Raw genomic sequence first — 24,757 nt, 5'->3', positions numbered from 1 at the left:
TTTTGATCCCATAAGGGAAATATGGTCTCTGCATTTAACCCAATCCGCGAATTAGTGAAACACACAGTGAGGTGAAGCACACACTAATCCCAGTGCAGTGAGCTGCCTGCAACAACAGCGGCGCTCGGGGAGCAGTGAGGGGTTAGGTGCCTTGCTCAAGGGCACTTCAGCCGTGCCTACTGGTCGGGGTTCGAACCGGTAACCCTTCGGTTACAAGTCCGAAGCGCTAACCAGGCCACGGCTGCTTACTTAGTCTGTGGAGAAATATTTTCTGTAGATAGTTCCACTTGTTTGAAACATTTAGTGCATGACTAGACTCGACTACAGTGGCAGGACTGATGATGTGAGTAAACTGATTGCGTCAAGCTGGTCCTTGCCTTCTGGATGTTTCTTTCTCCTGGTTTAAGAGACAAAGGGCAAATGGACTAAATGCCATGGTATTTGTATGATGCAAATGATTATGTGAAAAGTTTTTCATGTAAGTTCTACAATCAAGAAGAGTGAATGCTAAAATCAAGTAATCATTCACATCATACCATACCATGGCATTGTGTTGAGGTTATGGACGTGACAGTTTTGCATGGAATTGCCCCATATTCTGCTGCAAGTGTTTCTGTGCTATGAATAAATCCTCATCTCTGGTAAGTCATTGGGATTCAACCCTAAAACAAGTCGTTGACTGTAACAATTCTCTAAATGACTAAACGGCAAGAAACGTATGCTCCACAGCTGTCCATTTTAACACTAGTTCAACATGAGCAAATAATGAATGGAAGATGTGACTTGAGGGGCCTAATGAACCTCAGTAAGCAGAGCTCCTCAGTTTGCCAGTGTCAATCATTGGAATGTGACAGTAAATGTTTGTTCTCCCCACCCTCCCATAGAATTCCATTTTACCACCAAATAGCAAAGTCCACAACAACACCATGTGTACAATTCTAGTCAAACTTTTGGGTCCTTGCTAGATTGTGAATTTCTTTTCATAAACAGTAAATAAGACCACAGTGAAAACACAGGCAGGTTTTTCTTATTCAACATTAAATGATTTATTTTTTTTTACATTCTTTTCTTGTAAAGATTTATACACATTCACAATCTAATGTATTTACAGGTCATATGTTATACAGAGATAAGAACATCTGCTGAGCATTGTAGTATACAGTCCCATTTCACTTGTCTTTAGGAGGTAACACCCTGCTTCTACAGTCCTCCATCCTCTGTAAAGTCACAAATAAGCCTTCAGCCATCCAGAACTGGGGCAGAAGTCATTCAAAGTAAAAAAGGCTCCAGATACAATTCTACATGTCTCCCAGCCCCGGACCATCTTCATTCAAAGGTAGTAAATTCATAAATAAACCATTAGAATTAAATATTTGCCTTTGGCAGCAATGAGTAAAATTCTTCTTTTTTTTTTTTTTAAAACAGCTGACAATGTACATATAGACAAACTTTGAAAATACTGGTGCATTATATATGTATAAAAATAAATACAATGCAATCACTCGGAAGTTAAGTTGGCTAACTTTCTAATCCAAACTTCAACTCTCGCATACACACACACACACACATTTGTTTTTCTTTCCAAATAATAATAATAGCTGTAAAAACATGTCAAGTCTTCCAGGAATGTTACTTCTGGCACTGGAACGCAAACCGCACAACACACACGTGACAATGACTCTTTCACTCAAACACATGGGACACAATAAACACACACTGCACCCCACGGGCACAACATCTCAATTTACCACATCTTTTTCTCACATACACCCACCCACACAGACACACCCCAGTTAGGCCACGATGGCATATAGCACCAATGACATGAGTGGGCTTTTCCTAAGATCACAAGAAACTTAATCAGTTCCAATACACACACATACATGATATAAAAAAAATAAAAATAAAACGTGTTCGGAGCTCGACAGTTGAATCCTCTCAACTGCGCATCAGCAGCGTTTAGCCTATAGACTGTTTTCACCTGATGCACGGCCATTTTGTCCCCAGCTTGTCTCTTGGGCTGTTTCTGCATTTTCAGCTCTGGCCAAGGAGCAATAGCTAGTGTTGCTGCTAGTGGTGGCAAGTAAATACTGCCATACAGTAACCTTGAGAAGACAGACTTAAACACAACAATGCTTGCTGAAAACCCCCCATCTAGACAAGTTGGGGGCTGAATCGGCTGGGCGCGCAGTACGATATAAAATCCCAGAATCTGACACGGAGGTGGCTCATTTTAACCTGACACCCTTGCACAAGACAGGAAGGGGACATCGCAGTTGGGGTTAAACTAGAGACATGTTAACACAAATAGGGCTTCTTCGCCTGGTCGAGTGGCTTGTCCACAAGGTTCTTACTGGCCAAGAGGCTTTTCCGTACTCTTGGGTGGAGTCAGGACACCTCCCACAGCAACAGGAGATAAGCGGTCTGTGTTCTCTTGCTGCCTCACGTGAACGTCGTTCTGCGGAAAGACCACAACGATGGCATTAGAATCAGAACCGATAAAGATCTCCACACATACCTAGGTTTGATGGAAGAGCTAAGAGATTCTCTGGTTGCAAGCTCATGCTTTATGTTGCTCATGCTATGTAAGTCTTATACTTTTTAAGTGCTGTGTAAATGTTAAACCCTTATGAAGTTTGAGCTTCCTGCAAATAACAGGCGTTTGGTGAAAGATATAACGTATTAAAGACTATTTGATTGGTTATTTTCAAGTAAACTCTTACTTCTGGGCCTATGTAAGTCCTGATATATTATCTTCTACTCCTTAGTGTGACTGTGGATGCGGCATATATACGGCAGATATGTAAACGTGATTCCAGCTTGAGACTCACCAGCATGCCCAGGTAGTCTGTGTGTGTCTGGATGTTGTGACGGTCTTCAGTAGCAACCTTCCGGAAGTCCTTGAGTTCAGCCTTCTCCTGTTCGCTGACCACCGTCATAAAGGGGGCCATCCAGCTTACACAGGCTGCCACATTCTCCCACGTTATACCTGTGCCAAACATACCAACAAAGCTCATGAGCACATATACAGCACCAGTAGTCACAACCAGATTAACTTAGGGAAGGATTAAAAACATTTACACTACATATGTAACTTTGTTAAAACCACATAGTCAACTCAATTGCCTTTACAGTTTTTGTTTTGTTGACAAAGACAAAGAGAAACAAACAATTTGGAGAAAATGCTAACAGGCTGAAATGTCAACAAACTCCTTACCCGATACTTTATGAACAACTTCAAAAGACGTAAAGTGACAAAAGGCAGCAGCGGCTAAAACTCCGTAGTGGAATTCCAGTGAATTGATGTCCAACATGCACAAATCCAACAGCTGCAAAAAGACAAACAAAAAACAGAGCCATTAGCACAATAACAATTACATCACGACACTTACACATGGAGCAAAGCTGCACTGTGAGCAGCAGAGATGATGGAGAACATGCCTGTGTGATTTGGATGAATACTTCTTGGGAAAACTGCGGGATAAGGAAATTGGGGCCATCCTTCAGGGAGTCCACCTGTGCGTAGAGCTTCAGCCAGGAGACGACTGTCTCAGGACAGAGCTCCCACTTCAGGGCCTGTGGAACGATGAAGAAATCAAATGAACATAAAGCTCATCTCGGTGCGATGGTCAGAATAAGAGGCTAGCTCAGACGCTAGGTACAGACCACGAGCAGATCCCATTTTGTTTTAATTCAATTGTGTGTGTACCTTGAGCATAATGAGCTCCATTCCCAGAATTTCCTCCTCCTCACAGGCACCGTCTGTGACATAGGCAAACTCATGGAGCTTCGGAGGGTAGATCTCCTGCACAGACACAAGGACGCAGTGTTTATCACCATGGCAAATAACAATCAAAATTGTCTCTTGACACAGCCAGCAACAAGGTGATACATGGACAAATATTCTGTCAATCAAATAAACTTAAATAGACAGTAATCATGTAACACCTAGAAGTTCTAGCCAAGACACAAAATACAGGAGATCATTCAGCACCAAGTGTATTACATTGTTATTAATTACACAAAGTGAATACACGGGACTGTCCTTACCTCAAGTTTGGAGGCGATGAAGAGGGCTGTGATTCCGATGAGCTGCAGCTGGTTTTTGGCCACCTCGCTCTGGGTGAGCATGAAGCGGTCAAAAAAGTCCTGGGCCAAGTAGAAGGTCTCCCGGTGGAGCGAGTAAGCCTCGCTCACCTGCACAAAGAGAGAAAGAGAGAGAAAGAGAGTTAGTTAGCACAAGAGCACGAAACCTCGCATGTCACAGAATGAGAAACATGGGAAGGTACTGAGCAGGGGGGCTGTTTTGTGTGCCCGGTTTTGAGAACCGTTTTTGAGCTCTGTTTCGACCACAAGGTGCCATGCAAATGAACACCCTGTGAAGACAACGCCTCATGGGTTTCAGTAATCTGCCTCGTGACTCACAGTATTGGGACTGCAGATTTCAGAAGAATATAGACTCTCTGGGAACTGAATCCATACTCTAGGCCTTGCCAAAATCTCTATTGTATGTCTATATTACTCATATACCATCACATTACATAGGTATAACTATGATGAAAGCTCTTATGTTATAATGTTGTATACTGGGCTGCAAATCATGCAAGACCATCTCCACTGTTAATCTCCTTACCTCCATCAGCCAGTCGAGGAGAATGGCCCTCATCTTGGGCTGCAGATTGGGGTGCCGTTCCATGAGGCTCTTGTCATGGGTGTACTTCAGTTCCTTATTCAGCATTTTAATCCACACGTCGTCTGAGCTTGCCCAGCTGTTAATTACACAATTAACTTAAGTCAGAACAGTGTTTGGCTAGCACTATTTGTTTGTAGGGTAGGCTACACATGCAAATGTCAAAACAGGATAATCACCAAATGAGAACCATCAAATAAGGACAATAAATGACCCATTCAATTGAGGTGTGCCACGCAGATTTGAATTTTTAAGTCATGAAACACAATAGACCGGGCAACAGGAGAGATGGGCCATTAGCACCTTCTGTGGAGCAAAATGGAGTTCTGAGTTGACTCTCAGAAACCCCCCAGCCCATAGCTGCAATTACAAGGAACCAACCTGAGGCTTGGAAGTGGGGACGGCTTAATGAAAAGATTCTTGAATCTGTAGCGCTTAAAGCAGGAGGTATTGGCCGTCTCCTCTAGCTCCTTGTGGGGCGTTTCGATGAGGACACAGGGACTAACTTCTCCCTCTGGCCACCGGTTCTAAGGACAAGAGCCAAAATCACATTTCAATATAAAGCTGCAAAATACAACTACCTACAATTAAAAAGGCTGTCATGTTGCTAGAAATAAAATATATACATGTTTTGTTTAAATGAATATGGTAGCTGTCTACTGTACTCCTTAAGAATTTGGCTCGCACATTGCGCAACGCATTTGTCAAAACAAACATGAATCATCGAAACAATATGACGAATAAAAATACACAATCTCAAAATATATTCTCTTATAGCCATTTTAAAGAATCCAATCGTTTCAAAATGCATAACTTTGACAGGGACAAAGAATGGCTATTGCGATTACGCGGGCTGGGGAAAAGGGAGGGACCAGACTTGAGGCTGTTCAGTGGCGGCTGCGCCAAAACACATCGATTAGCCCAGTGACACAGTTTGGCCAACAAGCGAATTAGCGCACAACCCCCACGATGGGCCAGCCAGAGAAACATGGTTAATAAATATAATAATTAAAATAGTTAGAAACCAACAAAACATGGCAACCCAAGAACCACTTACCTGAATCTCATAACTTTGCTTCTTAGCAGCACTTGGCATCTTTTTATTGCACTCCTGTGAAATGAAAATTATTATTTAACGTTAATGGGTCACACCGAGAATGAGTGATTAATAAAAACCATTAACGTTATTGTTTACAATATTGTAACACAACACAATCAGTTACATACATCAGATTTTCTTTTCCTGCTCAAAGTGGCATTCGTCTCTGGTGCATTTTCATTTCTTGCTTGCAGAGTGATGCGACCACTACAAAATGTAATAAAAATGTTAGTTGGTGATATACAGCACAGAACAAACCAGGGTTCTTTTCCAAAGTAGCTACTGGAAACTAGTTAAGTTAACGTTACAGTTAATCTAGCTGACTCAAGTCAACGTTAACTTACCTGCGTCTTGACATTTTCTTGATGGTGAAGTCTGGATGATAAAAGTACCTAAAACGAGGACATGTTCCATTATTCACAACGAACATAGTATGAAAACATTGTCACAGCAAAAAGCTAGTTTAAGATAAATTGGTGATTTGGAGTTAGGCTAATTTAGATAACTTAGCTAAGTATGATAGCAAACTTCCACAACCTAAGACCTAAACCAGAAAGGCAACAAAGCCACTCATCGAACTTCAACACAAAACCTGTCCATAAAAGGTGCATCATCCGATGTTTCTTAGACAAATGGCGTACATATGTAACGTCAACTACCTATAAATTATATATTTATCTTACAGTAACCATCAATGTTAACTTACATTAGCTCGAACTCGATATACAGTCCTACGCGCCAATTTGTATTAAGCGGGAGGACAAACTGATCACAAGTAGGCTAGTACCCTTGTGTTAGCCATCCTACTCCTCTCACCAATCAACGTTTTTTTAGGTTGCTATATAGTTTAAAAACCACACTCCGCAATAGAGACACTATTACAAACAACAATCTTACACTAGAAGACCGTATGAAGATACATAACTTTGGTGACTACCACAGCTAATCAAGTAGCTTAACTTACTAGCTCGCTAACAGATATCAGAAAAAGTTGAGTTGGTACATTCACTTATGCCACGTCCTTGTACATCCCCTATCTCAAAGTTTTGGCAGTTCTATTGTATACGGAAAACGACCTCTAAATGCTAATGGATAAAAACTACAACCATACACTACTATCCTTGGCAAATGTTCCTGATAAAAGGCAAATTACGACTTGTGTCGTATGTAAAGCTAGCGCCATGTAAACTCGAAGCCACTGATATTTTCTTGACCTAAACTCCATTTCTGCCTATCAAATAAGGTAACTGCATTTAAAAACAAACACATTTGCACATAGGCAACACCCTGCAAACAGTACACAGAACAAAAAGAAAATAATAGGATAAAAACACAAAATATGCAGAAAAACCGCGTCTGCCTTTTCTTTACCTTTGAAGCAGAATGAATGAATGCATCAGCTGGCGCCGGCGCCAATCCTTATATTCGCCCACCAATGGCCAATGCGCATGTGTGTCCGCGGTCACTTTTAGCGCTCCAAATATTAAAATTAAGCATTCAAAAACTAAATGAAGTGATGTTGGGGCTTTTGTGAGCAACGCTTTCAAAGGTTTGACGAATACTGTATTGTTTCAAGACTAGAGAAAGATCTGGCACATCGAACTGCTCACCAGATTATGTTAGGTATGGTATAGCGATTTTGTTGATTCTTTTTTTGAAAAAAGAGCACTTTCCCTATTTTCCGGTTGGGCGGAATGTAGGGGGAAGGACTCAATATAGCATTTACCATTCACCACTTATGTTGTTTTTGTGTTTTGGATGTGTTCTACACCATTTTATTGGTGAATAGTAAAACTCCAGATGACATTTCCTGATATGGGAGGAGCCTGAGAGTTAGCTAGCCAATAAGGATGGCGAAAATTGCGACAACGTGTTTCTACCAAAAATGTAAACAAACCAGAGAGCGAACTGTGGAAGTTTTTCACAGGGCCTTCCATCGAATCTGTCACTTTAGCCTCTGAATGGTAGCCTGTCAGTTTCACCGATTAACATCAACTAAAGAGAAGTAGTCTTTTATTTTTGTCCGATCCTAAAAAGGCGTGTGACGTAAAATAGATACTTACTGTCCTCATCCTAGTCCTTGAGCCAGAGGGCGGTAACATCCGAGGGAAATAGATCTCAGTGAATTCTGGTAATATACTACCCTAGAGGTAGACAATAAGTGAAACATTGCATTGGTAGTAGCTTTATGTGTTTTTAACACCCTATTTATGTCTATCATATGCTTATGCAGGGATATAGGCTATTATTACAAGTGAATACGCAATATACGAACATACATATAGGGGTAATGGACGACAGCTGTGCGGTTCACAGAAATAATTGCACGGTTGAGGTGGTGAAACAGCCATACAACTATGTTCTGAACGTCTGTATTTTAAAGCTCGGCAACGTGACAGTCCATTTAAACTTACCAATGAGTTTGGCGAATTAATGTACAAGTGTGATATGGCCAACACAAATGGACTGCCCTAATGTAGGACATTTTTTGCTTTTCGGATTTCTGTAGGCTATATTAGGACTGTCAGGGCAAAACATCCAATTTTGATAACAGGACTTGGCTTTCCCATAGTTTTACTGACATTCATTAGTTTAGGGAAGAGCCACATCCATGAAGCATAGGTGTCCCACATTAGGCAGTGTCCCACATTATGACAATTCAGTATAGGCCTATACTTCGAGGTGTGCAAATAACATATGGTTAGGCTAATACACGTACTAAAGAACGCAGGACAATGGGAGCAGTGGAATGAAATAAATACATAGATAATAATAATAATAATAATACATTTTATTTGTTAGGCTACAGCGCCTTTCAAAGCACCCAAGGTCGCTTTACAGAGTAAACACAGTGAAAAATAATATCAGCACACAAATTAAAAACAAGAAAAGAAAAACATAGTGGTAGTAAAAGGCACATCTAAGTTCAGTTCAGGTTTTATTTGTCATTGTTACAGGATAACAACGAAATGTTGTTAGAGCAAAAACAGAGGCCTATAGTTTGAAGTTGTTCACCCATTTGCCTTATATCAATTTACATCCCCAAGAATCGCCTATTACTTTGTACCTAATTTAGCTCCCCATTAATACCCCCTAGAAAACCCCATAAAGTGCTATGTCCAGTAAAGTGCTTGGTACAATAATTAATACATCTAATAGTGGTAAGGTTGTTGGAGTGTTTTTGCAGCAATGCAAAGTCCAGGTCACAGGTATTGGGGGTGTATGGACAGAGACATTATGTCACAGAGGAATGTCCGATGGGGAGTGGGTGGGTAGACTGTCCATTAGCAGCCTGACTGCATGGGGGTAAAGACTGTTGGCCAGCCTGCTGGTTTTGGCCCTGATGGACCTATATCTTCTCCCAGAGGGCAGTGGTTGGAAGAGGTGGTATGCTGGATGTAAATGGTGCAGGAGGATGTTCTTCACTCGGTTCATGAGGCGGGAGGTGTACACAGTTGGAATGTCTGGGAGGATGACTCCAATGATCTTTCTTGCAGGCTGTCACCACTCTGTGTAGGGCCTCCTCAACGTCAACTAGCAGGTAATTGGTCAGCCAATCGCTTTGGTGAGACTCGTACATATATACTCAGTGACTGCCTTTTTCTGTTACGTCCGACTGGCTGGTTGTTACTCACCCAATTTCCGCTATTCACACAGGTAACAACGTTTCGGCGTTTCCTCTCAAGGCTCTGCTTTTGTTGACTTGGTGGCTGTTTAGTTATGCTAGTGCCTTTTTTTATACAGCGTCCTTGTGGATCCTTCCCTATCTAGCTGGCGTCGCTTCGCAGCTGGTATGTTTACACTTTTCTTCACGACACAAGTACATTGTGTCGCATATCCTCCTGAGAACCAATCCATAGACCTATGTCCTCTGTAGTGAACATAAGTTCTAGAAGCATACCCCTTTACCCCTTTGAGCTATTCTCAAAGGGCTAATTCCTGTGGCCTTTTAAAGAGGACATCTTGGGCTTTCTAATGATATATCATGTGATTGGCTGGGTTGCTGGGAACCTCCTCTTCCTGGTTCTCAAAAATGGTTGACATCAAAACAAGCACATTTTATGGAAGGAGGAGAGAAGTCAAATAGTGTCTTCTTATTAAGCATTCATTATGATGGCAATATATGGTCTTGTTAATGAAAATGTCAGGAATCATATAATACATTTTGAAAGAAGTTAAGTTATTTACATTTTGAAATAATAGTGACTTTATGAATGTCCTTTATAATGGACACCAGGACCAAAATATTTTGATTTTTTGGGAAATTTAGGAGATCATTTGTATAGGATGAATGAGGTGGGGTCAGATGTGGAGCTCTCAGGTGATGAGTGAGTGAAACAGAGATGAGGACTATTAACCTGTGCCTCAAGAAGATAGCGAGGAAGAGTAAGACTAAAAAATGAATTATCGCAGATGAAAGAAAAACATGAAAATGAAATGAACAATCCAGAAAAAAGAAATACAACCGTCCAAAAAGGCAAATAAAGTAGTCTAGAAGGATAAATAACATTTTCCCTTATATTTGCTTAAGTTTACCCTTAATTTAATACCACTAAAATCATAAGTTGTCCATTTTTGTCTATTTTCATGGCTACCTTTTCATAGTAAAACGGTCTTTTTGTCCACCACAGGGGACATGCTATAAAATTTAAAATAAAAATAAATAAATAAAAATAAAAATTGTAAGATGTTTTTTTAATCCTAAATAAAAAGGAAATCACACAAAAAAAGAAATTGTTGGACACTTTTTTTTTCTTGGTTCCCAGGAGGATATAGTAAATGTTTGTTTGCATTTTAGGTAGTTGCTGCTACTTTCACCCTAGTGCTTTTGCCCTCTGCAGTGCAAACTTGCTGGTACGTAGCCCCTTTTGAGTGTTAGTCTTTCCTTTTAAAATATACATTGACATTCAGTTTTATTTCGTATTGCAGAAAACTGTAGTTAACAGCGGGATGGGGAAGTGCTGCTGTGTAACCGCTGCAGCTTTGTCTTCACGACGTCGGACCCTTTCTGCCACCAGTGTTTAGGCCTTCTACACAAAGTGCTGCAATCTGCCCTTGTATTTTTGTTCCATTGTTGGCGGCGCATAGACAAGCGGTCGTAACTTACAGCCGCTTACACCTAGCTGGCTAGCTGTCAGTCACTCTTCCTGTGCGTGTTATCGTGTGGCCATCATTGTGTTGTCTCGACTTCATGTTCATTCTGTGTGTTTAGTTAAGGCATAGGTTCTCAAAGTGCGGCCCGGGGGCCAATGGCGGCCTGCGGAAACACTTTTGGCGGCCCGCGATAACATCTGTAAAACTGTACAACTGTACTGTGTGCTTTGAAAAGAATGAATCTCCGTTTAGTGGTGTTTAGTGGCCGTCAGGTTTTCCTGTGGTGCTTTGGTAGCTTGAATTAGCCCTGAATAAGGCCTATGCTGATAAGAAGCAAGGCACACTGAGACTGTTCTAAATAAGTTTGTACTTGAAATGGACTGCAACCAGAAAAGTTATATCTCAAAGAAATAGAGGGTAGAGAACCCCAGGGATTGTGTGTGCATTGCAATTTTTCTTAAGATTTTCACAAGTTTTGCCAGGTTTAGCCTCAGTTATTAATTAAAATGTGTTTAATGCAATAAATATAAACTGTAGAGATGCAACCTGGTCATTAAAATGATACAAATGGGATTTTTTTCCATTTTTTTTTTTCTCCCCCCACCCCTTTGGCGGCCCTCAGTTAATGTTGGGTTCCTGAATTGGCCCTCACCAATCAAAACTTTGAGAACCCCTGAGTTAAGGGGTCTAGCCATCTCAGCTTCCCAACTCTGATTTATGTTTGATTTTGTAACTTGTTTCTAACGTCCTATTTCTTTTGTTGATTTGATTTGCCATTGGCAGGCGGCCCATTCACTCGTGCTGCTGATAACCAGTGTCTTAGCATTTGTTTTGTTATTCACTTCTTTATTTTGTATAGTTGTCTGTTTGTTTGTGTTTCACTGGCAGGAGGCCGCTTCCCCTGTGCTGCAGATAACCAGTGTCTCAACCTCTGTTACTTTGTAACTCCTTTCTGGTTTGCGGTTATTCCAATTTAATGGCAGGAGGCCATTTCACCTGTGCTGTTGATAACCAGTGTCTTAGCATTTGATTAGTTATTCACTTCTTTATTTTGTCTGTTTGTTTTTGTTGCACTGGCAGGAGGCCATTTTTCCAGCTGCTGAGAGCGGGTGTCCTAGCCTAGAAATCTAGACGCGCCCCTAGCGCAGGGCTAGTCTAGCAACTCTCCGTTGGCTTGTGAGCTCCAGAAATCGAAACTTAATCAGGCCAATGAAATCGTGTATAGAGTCGTTAGGTGGGCTTAACATAATGATTGATGGCAGAGTTGCAACGGTTTGGCTTGAATTCCCTGCTACTTGAAAACAAATAAGATGGATGTTGCTGCTGGCGAACAGTGTGACACGAGTTAAGCTTTTATTAAGTTGGCAAACGTTTGAACTAGCCAACTAGCTCCGCTGGTTGGAAACGCATGGGACTCATAGCGCTGCCGCTGTCCTATTGCGTGCAGAGGGAATTTGAAAGACAACTGATTATCCTGCCCCTCGGACTGAGCACTGCGAATGGTGAGTGCCCAGACCCTACATTTTAATGTGGGTCTGACTCGTCAGGCTACCGGTGTCCTACTCTCAGCTATTGTTTTTCTTTAGTTAATTGGTTGGTTGAACTGTGTGGCCCAACTAATTGTCCTACCCTGTCCTGTATCTTTCCTAGGAGCTGAGGCTTACGGTGGAGGGTCTGCTATCTTCCTGGTGGTGTTCCCCTTCTGGTGTGCTACTTGCATCACGGTGTTTCAGACTTGACCTGGCGTGTGTGTGCGTGTGGACACTTTTGCAGTGGTGTGACCTTTTCCTGGACGCCCCCTCACTAGTTAGCCGGTCCCTTCACTGGTAAGCCTCAGTTCCTGTTGTCTGTCGCCCCTTTGTGTGTGTGGTGCACTTGAGCTACACTGTATATCAGCTATCAGCTGTAATTTTAGACATTGTTAATAAAAAATTTTTTTTTTTACTTGGATGAAACCACGTCTCTGTCAGTTAATGAACCTGTGTGCATATTAGACCAATTCACTATATACATTTCCCTGGGGGCAATTCCCAGGGTGGCGTAGTCGATCTTACCTGGGTCGGTACCTACGTACTACTCAACTCCCATCTGCCACACCAGTAATGCCAATATGGAAGTTGTCTACACATATCACAACCCTTCTGCGGCAATACGTCGACATGTGAATACATTGAGCCAATCATGTGGTGTGTTGTGAAGACATCGTGCCAATCATCTGTTGTGATCTCGCCGCTGGAGCAAGATTGGTGTCGTGAAGCCTTACGCACACGCATTTCTGCTGAAATAGATGCACGATAAGTGGCCAAAAAGCATTGCAATGTGGCCGCCGAGTGGAGGTACTTGCCTAAAAGGACTTTGGTCCTAGCTCGAGTTGCTGCAGCTAAGGCAGCCATGTTCATGCTTACAGTGTGTAGCGCTCTAGCTGCAGCAACTCGAGCTAGGTAAAACCGACTGTTTCAGTTTTGTTCATACAGACAGTACTCGGTGACGATCTATGTGAAATCACCGGAGTTCTCCTTTAAAGGGACACCAGGCAACATTTTAGTGTTAATTACTCATCTTCGTAAGTCGGTATATGGTTAAATGACTCATTACAGGGCGAATGAAGACTCTTGCCAGCCCCTACTGCCTGTAGGAAGAATATCCCGCTTGCAAGTTCAGTGTATCGTACCCGCTGACCGAAGCAGGACCGGTTTACATCCTGCATCCACAGCACAGAGGCAGGCTAACGAAACGCTAGCGTTTGTTGCAAACATGTGTATAATGGCAGAACCGGCGAAGAAGCAGCGAAAACCCTTGACGGAAGATGCAAAGAAAAGGAAAAGAGCTTCAGACCGAGCGAGGGGGAGTTTCGTAGAGAAAAAGCATCAGGCTTGCCTGGTGTCCCTTTAAGTTTGAGCAGTAGTTGATTTTCAAAGTTTCACTCATCCTTGGGTCGCTTTGCAGTGAACAGTAATCCAGCACAACTGAAAAGCCCCTCACAGGCAGCTGAGGCAGGCAGGCCAATGTTGAGTTGCAGAGTTTTTTTTATATATTTGGAAACCAGCAGAAGGTTCAGCAGATTAAAGGGCGTCGAACTGGGGGGGAAAGTGGGAAGTATAGGGTCCCAATGGAGGAGAGGGCCCTTGAAAAGTGGAATACGGGGGGCACAACATTTTCACCAGACATTTGTAATAACTTAGGTAATCCACACATAAAAAATCCAAACAACTCCATATGTAGAGTCATGTGTAATGAAGTGGCATAACACGGGGAAAAAGTATTGAACACGCTAAGAAAAAGCATTAAGGAAAGGGAAGGAACGAGTTGGAATCTGTAAGTAGTTAGAGAGTAGTTATCCTTTCTATCTGTGCAAATTAATATAAGCCTGGTTAGTAACCTACATATTGATGGGCTATAAAAAGGTTTTTCATTACCAAGGTGTCACACAAGAAACATTTCATGATGGATAAAAGCAAAAGGCTCTCCCAAGACCTTTGCAACCTCATTGTTGCAAAACATATCAATGAAACTGGTTATGATGCAATTCAAAACTTCAGAATCTTCCAGTAAGCAGCATGGGAGCCATTATCTGCAAGTGGAAGGAACATCACTGCATCATCAACCGGCCATGCACAGGATCTCCTCGCAATATTTCTGACCAGGGAGTCAGAAGGATAGTCAATTCCAAGAGCCAAAGACCACTCGGAGAAAGCTCTAGAAAAACTTGAAGGCAGCCAATTCAATTAAATTCAATTAAACAGTTCTGGAAGGATTCAAGGGACCCCTGGAATCTGTTTAGAACAATGGGTCAAAATCACACCTGATACTGCGACTAACAAGTTTTGTCATACAGGAATTGTCTTGAAGCTGTCTTTACAAACAAAGGCTTTTCCACAAAGTATTGAAGAAATTTCAGTAGGCACATTCAATACTTTTTTCTTGTTAATATAGTGTGTGGTGAAAATTTCGAAGACTCACTGGAAGTTTAGGCTAATTACTGGGAAAAAAATAAGCGTTCAATACTTATTTCCACCATATATTTTACCTGAATATTTTACCTTCCAAATTAAATGTCAAAATGAATGTCAGACGAAATTTAAAGTTTGACTGACTGGATTTTGTATACAAAACATAGTGAAAACTGTCTAAGGTCACTCTCACTCTCCCTGCATGATTCAGTAGTCTATCTCATAGAAATAAACGCTGGTGCAATGTCTTTCTCCAAGAAAGCAAAGTCAGGTTACTAAGAACAAAGGCCAAAACAGGAAAAAGAGACCTCAAAATGAGGGGAAACAACTGCTAATAAACTTCTTTCCAAAGAAAGGTGAGCACAAACGTCAAAACACGAAATCCCATGGTGTTTGCTTGAATATCTCCGCAATCATTAGTGCTAAAACAAACAGAGACAACCCATTGAAATAGCGGAAAATACACTTTCATAGGTGTATCTCGTGATCCAGCTCTATCTCCATCACTTTCAGAAAGACTGCATAGCGCCAGCTTGATTCATGTCCTGTTGTAGGCTATACATGCTGATCATTATCACTAGGCTAGTGGTTTAGGGCGCGACTGTTTTCGTCTTAACTTTTTTTTTTTACTCAAGTAACGGATGGGATTTTTGATTTTGATTTTTTTAAACTACTTAAAAAATACAAAATACACAGGAAAAACTACTCAATACAGTAACGCGAGTAAATGTATTTCGTTACTTTCCACCTCTGCTGACAATCCAGCTGTAGATGAACATAGTGAACGGGAGGTTGTAAGTCTGTAGGAGTTCTTAAGATTATCAAGGGCTTTGAATGTCATCAACAGGATTTTAAAGTTGAGAGTTTTGAATGAGTTGGAGGCGATGGATGAGTTTGTTTGGTATGCCTGTCACTAAAGAGAGAGATGGATAGATATCCCCACAAACCTTCCACACCACAGTTGATTATGTACATCAAATCAATACATTTTTGTATTGCACGTTTTCTGAAATGTTATGTATAAACATGTGGGGGAAATAAGTATTGACCGTGTTAACATTTTTTTCAGTAAATATATTTCCAATGAGGTTATTGACATGAAATGTTCACCAGACATTAACTCAGGAAATCCACAAAAAAATCCAAACAGAGAAATGAGACAGGAAATTATTCAACACGGTAAGAAAAAGCAGTACATCAAGGCTAAGATGTTTCTTGTGTGACACCTTAGTTATGAAAAACCTTTTTTTATAGTATTGATATACTAACCCAGCTGATATTAATTTTAACAGATAGGAGGTATAATTACAGACTAACTATTTCAGCTGGTTCCTTGCATTTAGCCATGATGTACTGCTTTTTCTTACCATGTTTAATAGGCCTACTTTTTCCTCAGTCTCAACAGTCTCATTTCACTGTTTGGATTTCTTTATATGTGTGGATTTCCCAAGTTAATACTAATGTCTGGTGAAAATGTCATGTGAATAGTCTCTTTGGAAATATACTTACTGAAAAAATGTTGACATGTTCTATACTTATTTCCCCCACCGTATCTAGAAGACCTAATAATTTAACCAGTGTCAATGGATGGCATGCATGTGATTGCTGACATTACAAATAGCCTGTTGTATGATCATTTCATTTGTCGCCTATATGGCCGAAAAAATGTATCCAAATTGTATAATGAAACGTTTTATTGAAGACTGGTAGCTTACATGGTTTTACCAAATAATGCATTTCAGTGAAACAGATCAGGCTACATAATTGCATCTGCAAATTAAAATGAAAATACAAACAGTCAATGACATTAGTAATGGTTCAAAATAAGAACAAATACAGATAAATAAATGTGATACTAAACCCTACACTTTTGGCAAAGTGCTGTATAATTCCAGTAAACTATAAAAATCAATTGAAAGCACAGTCTAAACACGCAATGAAAACAAATGCCACAGAAAATACACTTCACACATTAAACAAAAGAGGTCTGCTACATTTTGTGTATAAAAGGTGTACAGAGCAAGTGGTTCACAGAGTCATTCTAACCCCTGTGCATAGAAATTCGCTTTTTGTTTATGGTTTTGTCCTTACTGGACTTTTCAAGTTCTCTGTAAATGCATTGTCATAATGTTTTAACCTGGAAGGCACGTGATCAACACAATTCAAGGCAAAAAAATAATAGAATCCCTGTGATAAACATATGCAAAATTGAGAGAAGATGGGGTGGGGGGCTTGTCCAGCATATTCGTGGAAAATGGAGACAATTCGCACAGCTCCCGTTCCCTTCGTCTTTTGAACTGAGTAACAAATAAGAATCGGAAACAGCATACACAGTCATACTACAACATCACACACAGCCACATACACAAAGACAACTGTCCTAAAGAGCTATATAACATAGTGTCTTGTGTATGCCACCAACTGATTGAAAAAGAAGAGCATAGGAAGTAACAACCAAACAATAGTGAGCACTCAATAGTCCTTTGCACTGGATCTAAGAGCAACAAAAAACAACAAGTGAATCTGGAAGGTGCATGGTGTCCATAGTCATTCCCGACTGCCCTTTCCTTCAACAGAATTCAGTCTGGGCAGAACAATCATGGCCCTCTGATCTCCACATACGATAAGGGATATTCATAAGGCAGTAAGGAATAACAACAGATAACAGTAGGAAAGACTGCTGCTCTGAGAACTGGTACACTTCTATTGGGTAAGGATTGTATTAAGATTATGAAACCAAATCAGACACACATAAAACTATGGAAAGATCACTGTACTGTAAAAATAACAGTTTCACTCCATCTTCATACGTTTTAACAGTCAATTGAGGAGAAAAAAAAGAAATAATTTTCACAGTCCTCAAGCAAGCATTTAACTTCTTTTCTGTTTCAATGAAAAACACCTTTTTTCTCCTTTAAGAAGTTCCACGGATTACAAACATCTCACAAGGCATTGTCCACATTTGATAATTTTAAGAGGTTTTCCAGTATGTACAAGACAATTAACATCCATCAAGTAATCTGCATTTTAGTAAAAGGTGAAGAGTCCTGACCCTGAGAAGTGTACTGCAGATTTACAAGTTACAAGAAAGATACAATATTCAAAAAGTTTTTTTTTTCAACGTTTTTCATCATTCTGGAATCTAGAACTACACAACCATACAATGAACCACATAATTTAGAGATAAAAACTAAAACAAACTGTGGTTTACATACATACACAGAATAACATACGCGCATACACAAATTCATACTGATATGTAATATATAAGCCATCTTTTTTTTCCTTTCAAAAAATATTTTTGGAATTTTTTTTTCCATTTTATATATATTTTAAATTATTTGTCTACTATTCAAACGAGGCTGTTAGTGAAACACCCATTATTGAACTATACGTTTTCTTTTTTTCAATTCACAAAATAAAAGTGTAAGTACTAATCTATATAAATCACAGCAAAGTTTGCTCTACCCAAGACAGACTGTGTTACTAGCCTGAAGAAGTTATTATGGCTTTGAAACGACACTGAGAATCTACACTGCCATTTTGTGTGGTAACTGTTCTTCATGGCCAGGGACGATAAGATGTTCACCTGGCTCTTGGTAGTAGAGCACCAGTTGAGGCTTATTATGAAGGCAAAATTCCCATCTGCTTGTCTGCTCTGGCACTAACCAACAAATCACACGTTCTTCTCAACACTAGCATCAAACATGGCAGCTCCATGTTTTTGACACACACACACACACTCACACACAGACACACACAAAGAGTTGTTTGTTTCCACACACAGCTCAAAGCAGAGAAAAGTGGAGTGGGATTGGTGTTGCTCTTCTCTGACAAGCCTCAAAACTATCTATCCAGTTGCGAGCAAACCTGCTATTAATAAAGTGACCTACGGTATAAAGGCTCTGATTTGCAAAGTACTCCATTATTACATCTTTGTGAAAGACATATTCCTGGCCATGGAGGTGGTGGTGGGGTGGTTTGGACAGCTGATTGCTGGGGCAGAAGGAGGGCAGGTGATGGGAAGGGGGGTGAAAGGGGCGGCTTCAGTAGTTGAAGTGCCTCTGACCAGGCTGATGGACAAGCCCAGTAGTGGACTTGGCGTGCCGGGCCCGGCCCTCACGGAGCATGTTGAGGCGGCGCAGGGCGTTTCGGGAGAGGCTCTGGCGCTCCACGTTGTCCCGGACACGCTGAGCAAGGCGGCCATGTTTGACCTGCGCCAGAAGGCTGGCGTGGGCGGCCAGGGCAGCTGCATAGCAGCCAGTAGAGTGGCTTGGCCGGCGCTGGACCTCCGTCCTGACAACAGGAGAAACAGACAGTTTAGACAAGTACACCAACAAAATATAAGTTCCTACACTCAGATATTTCAAACCATGTATAACTCACACGAAGATATTCAACTGGAATTAAATACTTTTTCAGAAACATGGCTTTGGATAAATGCGTAAGCCAGATGAATAAATGTAAAACTCCTGGTTGCGGCCATAAGTATATGGTTGCAGAGTGTTGGCTGAATTGTATAGTCAAGGAATTTATCAACCTTGAAGATAAGCACAAAACCCATTCTAGAACATACTACAATAGATGTCACATTGAACAACAAATGTTTCAAAATCATAAAAAATTCAATTCAGCAATAAACTATTCTCTGGTGTCTTACCTGTGCAGGGATGGCTCATGATGAGAGTTCTCCTTTACCAGGGGTCGGCTGGCATGGCGAGGGTTGTGGACAGCGTAGACGGACATGCTCGGGTGCTCGATCAGTAGGTTCTCCAGGGGACTGGTCTCCAGCAGGACAGGAGTGCGCCCCCCCGCGGTGAAGCACGGCGGTGGGGTGATGAACCAGCTCTCCTCCAATGCGCAGCCCTTAAACTCCCCATCCTCTCCTTCGTCAACGTCCTCCTCCTCCTCCTCGTCTTCGCCTGCCGCATCCAGCCGCAAGAAACCACCATCCTCTGGGTCAAGGTCGGTGTCAGCGGCCGAGTCCAGCGAGGAGTAGGAGTAGGAGCGAAGCGGACGTTCAGGAGAGGGGGCCTCCAGGTCAGCCAGGTCCTCAGGGCTAACCTCCACCAGGCCGTCCCCACAGGAGCCTGCATAGGCCTCAGCTACAGGTCAGGAAGAAGAAACAGGGTCAAGGGTCAGAATGGAGAGTACTAACTGCCACTCTGGTATTCAGGACAAAGAAAAACATCTCAGTCAGAAGCAGAGGCTCTAACCAATAAAGAGGTACATTCATGTTCAAATTCTGGTTCAAGTACTAAACCTGGTAGGTGACAATATTGTAGAGGACGGAAACTAAATGTGAAAGTTTCATCAATGAGAGCTTATGTCATGTCATTATGGCACAATGACTTATGAGCATTGTGAAATTGTATAATAATGTAAAAAATATCAGCAAATCTACTCAAACAACTAAACAAGAGAGGAGGAAGCTTAGAGAAACATGGTGAAGAACTGCACTTACACATCCTGCCCTTAGAGGGCGCAAAGGCATCTAGCAAAGAGGTGCCCTGGAAATCTTTCTTAGAAAATCAAACAGTCAAGCGAACTCTTGGACCTTATCTGCCTCTTTGTCCATAGCAAGAGGCCTCATGGGTTTTAAACCACTCTGAACTTTCAGGTTGAAATTACAGAGCCCAGGTGGTTATTACTTTCCCTTACACAATCTATTTTCATGGTAGCAATCTGAACAACAACCTAGTCAGCTTAGGCAAACCAAACTGTACTGCTAACAGCAGTAGACTAGTCATCATATGGTGGGACATACCAGGCCAACTTTTGGGTAAAAAAATCCCATTCTGATCCAAATTTGCTTCAGAGGAGAATGATCCTCCCATCACACCAATACCTGAGGCCCACATCTTCTCCTGTTTGCTTCGCCCAACAATTTAGTGCTTCACTATGACCTGATCCTCCAACATCCCCCACACCCCGGACAGACAGATGGATGTCTTTTTTTTTTGCTGACAGCAAACATGTGGTGATACTGCCTGTAATCCTGACTGCATTCGCTGACCTCTTAAACAGCTTATGGGGCCTTGGTGGCGTACTGCCCGAAGCCACTTAACCTCTAATCCACTCAATCAGGTGTGGCAGCTGTGGTGACCAACCAACTAACCCCAAACACACATAAAGTTACAGAGATTCTCTCCTATTGGGGAACACATCACAGTGGACCTGGACTGTCCTACAAATAGAAGAATGTGTAGGAAATTGTTGGTATTTGTGGGGGCCTGCAATAAGGGCTTGTGGTATGTAGGGTTATGTAGGCATTTGATAGCAAAGCCTATATATATATACTACTGCAACAACTTGCAGCATTAGCCTCAAAATGTATTATTATTATTATTATTATTATTATTATTATTATTATTTTCTTTTCTATTGTTGTGTTAAATGTTTCAAATGTAAAACACTTTGAGCTGCATTCTGTGTATGAAAGGTGCTATACAAAGAAATCGTATTATTATTATTATTATTATTATTATTATTATAAATAACCAAGACAGTGCATCGTCATGTCATCATGCAAATCTGCTATTCTATTTGGAGGAAGCCTTCCAATGTTTGGAGTGGCTACTGAAAGCTAAATTAAATGTCTATGTTGCAGCCAAAAGCTTTGGATTTGACCATTTCAGATTTATTTAATTCTTCTAAATTGCCAGAGGATAATAGCTGAGCTAGTCTTGAGGTCTAAACTCACAGCAAGAAACCATCAGGCTAAGGGAATCGTCACATTTGGGCAGCATTTGTATTTTTATCTTCTTCATATTTAGAATAGGTGTTGCCCAAAGCTTCTCAGACGCAGCACCATGTAGGCTATCATCTCAGCTAATGGAAACTTTCAAACTTTGACGTCAAGCGACACAAACAGCTGTGCCATTGGCTATGTGTTCCCAAATGATGGGCCAATAGTTACAGCCTAAAATAGCACCTCTCTTCTTCCTAAAGCTTGCCCTGCCTTAATAAGAGTACCTTAGCTAGTAAATTGACATGATGTGTGTAACATGCCAAGGGCAAGGACTACAGTGGCAAACTTTGCCCTGAGAATCAAGCCCACCTTTGACTCACAACACTGGTTGCACTAAAACTTGTCTAAAAGCCAAATAAGACTGGCCATGCACATTACGTAACCAGTGCATGGCCAGATAGATTATGTGTCATTTTATCCAGCAATTGGTCAAATAAAAATGGTTTCCTTTCACCAACATCCAGTTCACAACCTGCTGCATAAATGGTTATAGCTGAGTCTTTGCACATACATACCCCTCCTACAGCACCGTGCCATCAGCGTAAACAGTAATCCAACCCAGGTGGCGGTCTAGGTGACCCTTAGGGGTCCTTTTGTTTATACGGTCTGGAGAGGCTAGTCATCACTTATCCTTAAATTGTAAACCTTCCACTCTCCTTTCACCCCAGCCCCCCCATCCGAAGATATGGGTCGGCTAAGATAGCCGTGCACCTGAAATATTCACACGCAGTATAATATGAGACACCCTAACACAGTCCCTTGAACCTAGCTTCACTCAACACCCACATGCCCCCCCCACACACACACAAACACCAGCGAAACACCTTCTGGCAGCAACAAGCCAGCCAACATCCAACATCTTTTTTTAAAAACAGACTCTGGCTGTTTGCCTGGTGTACATTAGGATCCTGGTGTCTGCCATTAAGTCTGTCTTTGGAGGCACAAAGGTTATGAAGTCCAGGCTAAAAGCTGACCCATGACGTCAAACTTAGCTGAAGTCCCTCAAGACCATGTTATATTTATAAGCCTTATGAGGAGAAGTAAACTATGAGCACACTGTTTGCTAGTCTATTTTGGAGAGCCCCCATCCAAGACATGAACCGTAATAACAATGACAAGATGTTTTCACTTTAAATGGACAGTAGAGATAAAATACAGATTAAGACTAGGCTACTGACAACAGTGGCGGTTGGTGTCTAAAGTTGTGAGGCATGGTGCTTCTAGAGTAGGCCTAGTGCTCAAGGGTAGGTGATTCATAGGATGCGTGCAACGTTCAAAATATGTTGCATCATTTCTTTTTAGTAGTTAATGTGTGTAGGGGCGGGGGAGGTAGAGGATAACTCACCCAGACAATTCACTAAGATCCACTCATCGTCATCCTCTTTTTCATCGAAGCCTGGCTGAGCCATGCCTCCTCGGATATCCTCCACGGAGTCTCCGAACAGGATGCTGGTGAACCTCTGGAACATGGTGGCGGTAGCGTCGGCTGTGGACCTGGGGATCGGGGGCTGCGCTGGGCAGGTCAGACCTGCGGCGGGCGGCGGGAGAGGGTGGGGTGCTTTGGTCATCAGCTGCGGGAGCCGCTGCTTGGAGAAGTTTCCCGGAAGGTGCGGACGGGCATGAGGGGCGAGGTGCTCATCTGACAAAGAGGGCACTCTGAATGTCACTCATAGTTTCCCAAAGTGTGCAAAACAAACACAAAATATAGAAAGGCCTAGGAAAAGAACAAAAGGCAGACAACAATTCCCACATTATATCATGTGTAATAATGGCATAATTCACTCAAGTTATAACACAAGTGGGTATATGGAGGCAATATTCATTATTCTCACATCTACAGCCATTTTATCCAGAGAGCATACAATGTGCTGAATATCCTCTCATGTTATTTTGGCATTCCAAATGAATATAGACATGGCTTGAGGTGATTAAAACTTAAAGCAGCACAGGAATTGTTCCCCTAATCATTGTGCCATCAACTAGCCTACAGCAGGAAAGAATGCAAACATTTGCTCAGAGCGGTGTTTGTGCGCAGCACATCTGATGTCAAACAGTAGTAGCCTACCTGAAACTACAAAACAACGGAACTGCCATTTGAAGACATCGTTTGTAGATGCTTATCACATATAACATAGGTTGCTCAGAAAAAACAAACCAGCTGCTTTAACATGACACGATCCTGCCCGTAGAACAGAACAAAGCTGCGTGTGCTCGCAAATTACGTAACCATGGTCTTTGGCGTTTTTTTGTTCTGTAGAAATAGGCTAGAGCTATATAATAATGGCCAGGTGTTGTAAGAATTATTATCGTGCTATAGCCTAACATGAAATCTGATTGCGTCATGTCCCCCTATACTTTGTCATAAGTTTAACGATTTAAAGCGGCCAACAACCCATCAAGTAGCGCTCAGTCTGGAGACGGTTTGTTGATCGCCAGCAAGAGGAGGGGTTGAGGGCTCTACGTAACCTTACACCGACTGGGCGGACGCTACCACCAACGTAAATTGTAACGTAGCAAATATTGAATGTCGAATAAAACCATTTTCAGTGGAATAGTCGGATATCCTCTGCATTGCAAAGTTTCAGAAATAGGCCTACCCTACATTTTCGGTAGGCGTCTGTAAATGATGCGATCTGAATAGCATGCCAAAAATAGTCTATTTTAAAAACGTCTGATTGCATAGCGCATTTAACAGTTAATGTTGCTCTATACACAAAGAGTTGTCGAATCCCGACAGTCTATCTTTATCAAGCGACAGTTTGCGAAAGTCTAGACCTACTTTCAAACGAACTTTTTGTCCTTCCTCCGTCAGACAACAAAGAGCTCAAACTCACCTGCGGCGGCGGCAGGAAGAAAACTGTAAACAGCAAAAAAAATATCTTGACATACAAAACTGCACTCTGAGGTAGATATTTTCTTCAAGGTATAAAAATATATTTGCTTTTCTTCGCAGAAGAAATTAACGTTTCTGGACCCTGAATTCGGAGCAACGTCGTTCTTTTCACTAGCTCCGTCTAGGTCTCAACTACACCCTTTGTTGTTATTGTTGTGGAGCATTAACAGCTGATCGAGTGTAACGTCACGAAGGACGGCCCACTGGGCGGGTGATAGAGCAGTCAAATCAGCCAATGAAACTCTGTTACTGGCTCTGACTGACTGTCACCAACGCACGT

At 41.6% G+C, this 24,757-nt stretch overlaps 2 protein-coding genes and 1 long non-coding RNA gene across 4 annotated transcripts in view; 1 reads left to right on the top strand and 2 right to left on the bottom strand.

Moving 5' to 3' along the window:
* Window positions 1-1,067: 1,067 nt before the first annotated feature.
* Window positions 1,068-7,212, bottom strand: ccne2 (cyclin E2). 2 transcript variants are annotated; one of them, XM_042105792.1, is made up of 12 exons: window positions 7,161-7,212; window positions 6,134-6,181; window positions 5,918-5,996; window positions 5,748-5,801; window positions 5,072-5,217; window positions 4,634-4,769; window positions 4,051-4,197; window positions 3,710-3,805; window positions 3,442-3,576; window positions 3,218-3,329; window positions 2,832-2,989; window positions 1,068-2,458 (listed from the first exon to the last, which is right to left on the bottom strand). In XM_042105792.1, the coding sequence occupies exons 1-12, from the start codon at window positions 7,184-7,186 to the stop codon at window positions 2,351-2,353; spliced, it is 1,245 nt and encodes a 414-aa protein (XP_041961726.1). In that variant the 5' UTR covers window positions 7,187-7,212; the 3' UTR covers window positions 1,068-2,350. The 2 variants fall into 2 exon arrangements, with proteins under 2 accessions (XP_041961726.1, XP_041961727.1); XM_042105793.1 differs by lacking the exon at window positions 7,161-7,212 and adding an exon at window positions 6,496-6,512.
* A 3,399-nt stretch (window positions 7,213-10,611) lies between these two features.
* Window positions 10,612-24,757, top strand: part of LOC121720001 — a 21,558-nt gene continuing 7,412 nt past the window's right edge. The window contains exons 1-2 of the long non-coding RNA XR_006034428.1: window positions 10,612-10,643; window positions 12,534-12,634. This is a non-coding gene — a long non-coding RNA (uncharacterized LOC121720001). The remainder of the gene's footprint in view (window positions 10,644-12,533; window positions 12,635-24,757) is intronic.
* Window positions 16,513-24,639, bottom strand: tp53inp1 (tumor protein p53 inducible nuclear protein 1). The gene is made up of 4 exons (XM_042105818.1): window positions 24,419-24,639; window positions 22,930-23,298; window positions 19,494-19,938; window positions 16,513-19,129 (listed from the first exon to the last, which is right to left on the bottom strand). The coding sequence occupies exons 2-4, from the start codon at window positions 23,150-23,152 to the stop codon at window positions 18,880-18,882; spliced, it is 918 nt and encodes a 305-aa protein (XP_041961752.1). The 5' UTR covers window positions 23,153-23,298; window positions 24,419-24,639; the 3' UTR covers window positions 16,513-18,879.

The sequence above is a fragment of the Alosa sapidissima genome, chromosome 10 (assembly GCF_018492685.1).
Source record: "Alosa sapidissima isolate fAloSap1 chromosome 10, fAloSap1.pri, whole genome shotgun sequence".
Classification (NCBI taxonomy): domain Eukaryota; kingdom Metazoa; phylum Chordata; class Actinopteri; order Clupeiformes; family Clupeidae; genus Alosa; species Alosa sapidissima.
Note: the sequence above shows the minus strand (reverse complement) of the source record. Positions and strands in the feature narration are given on the sequence as shown.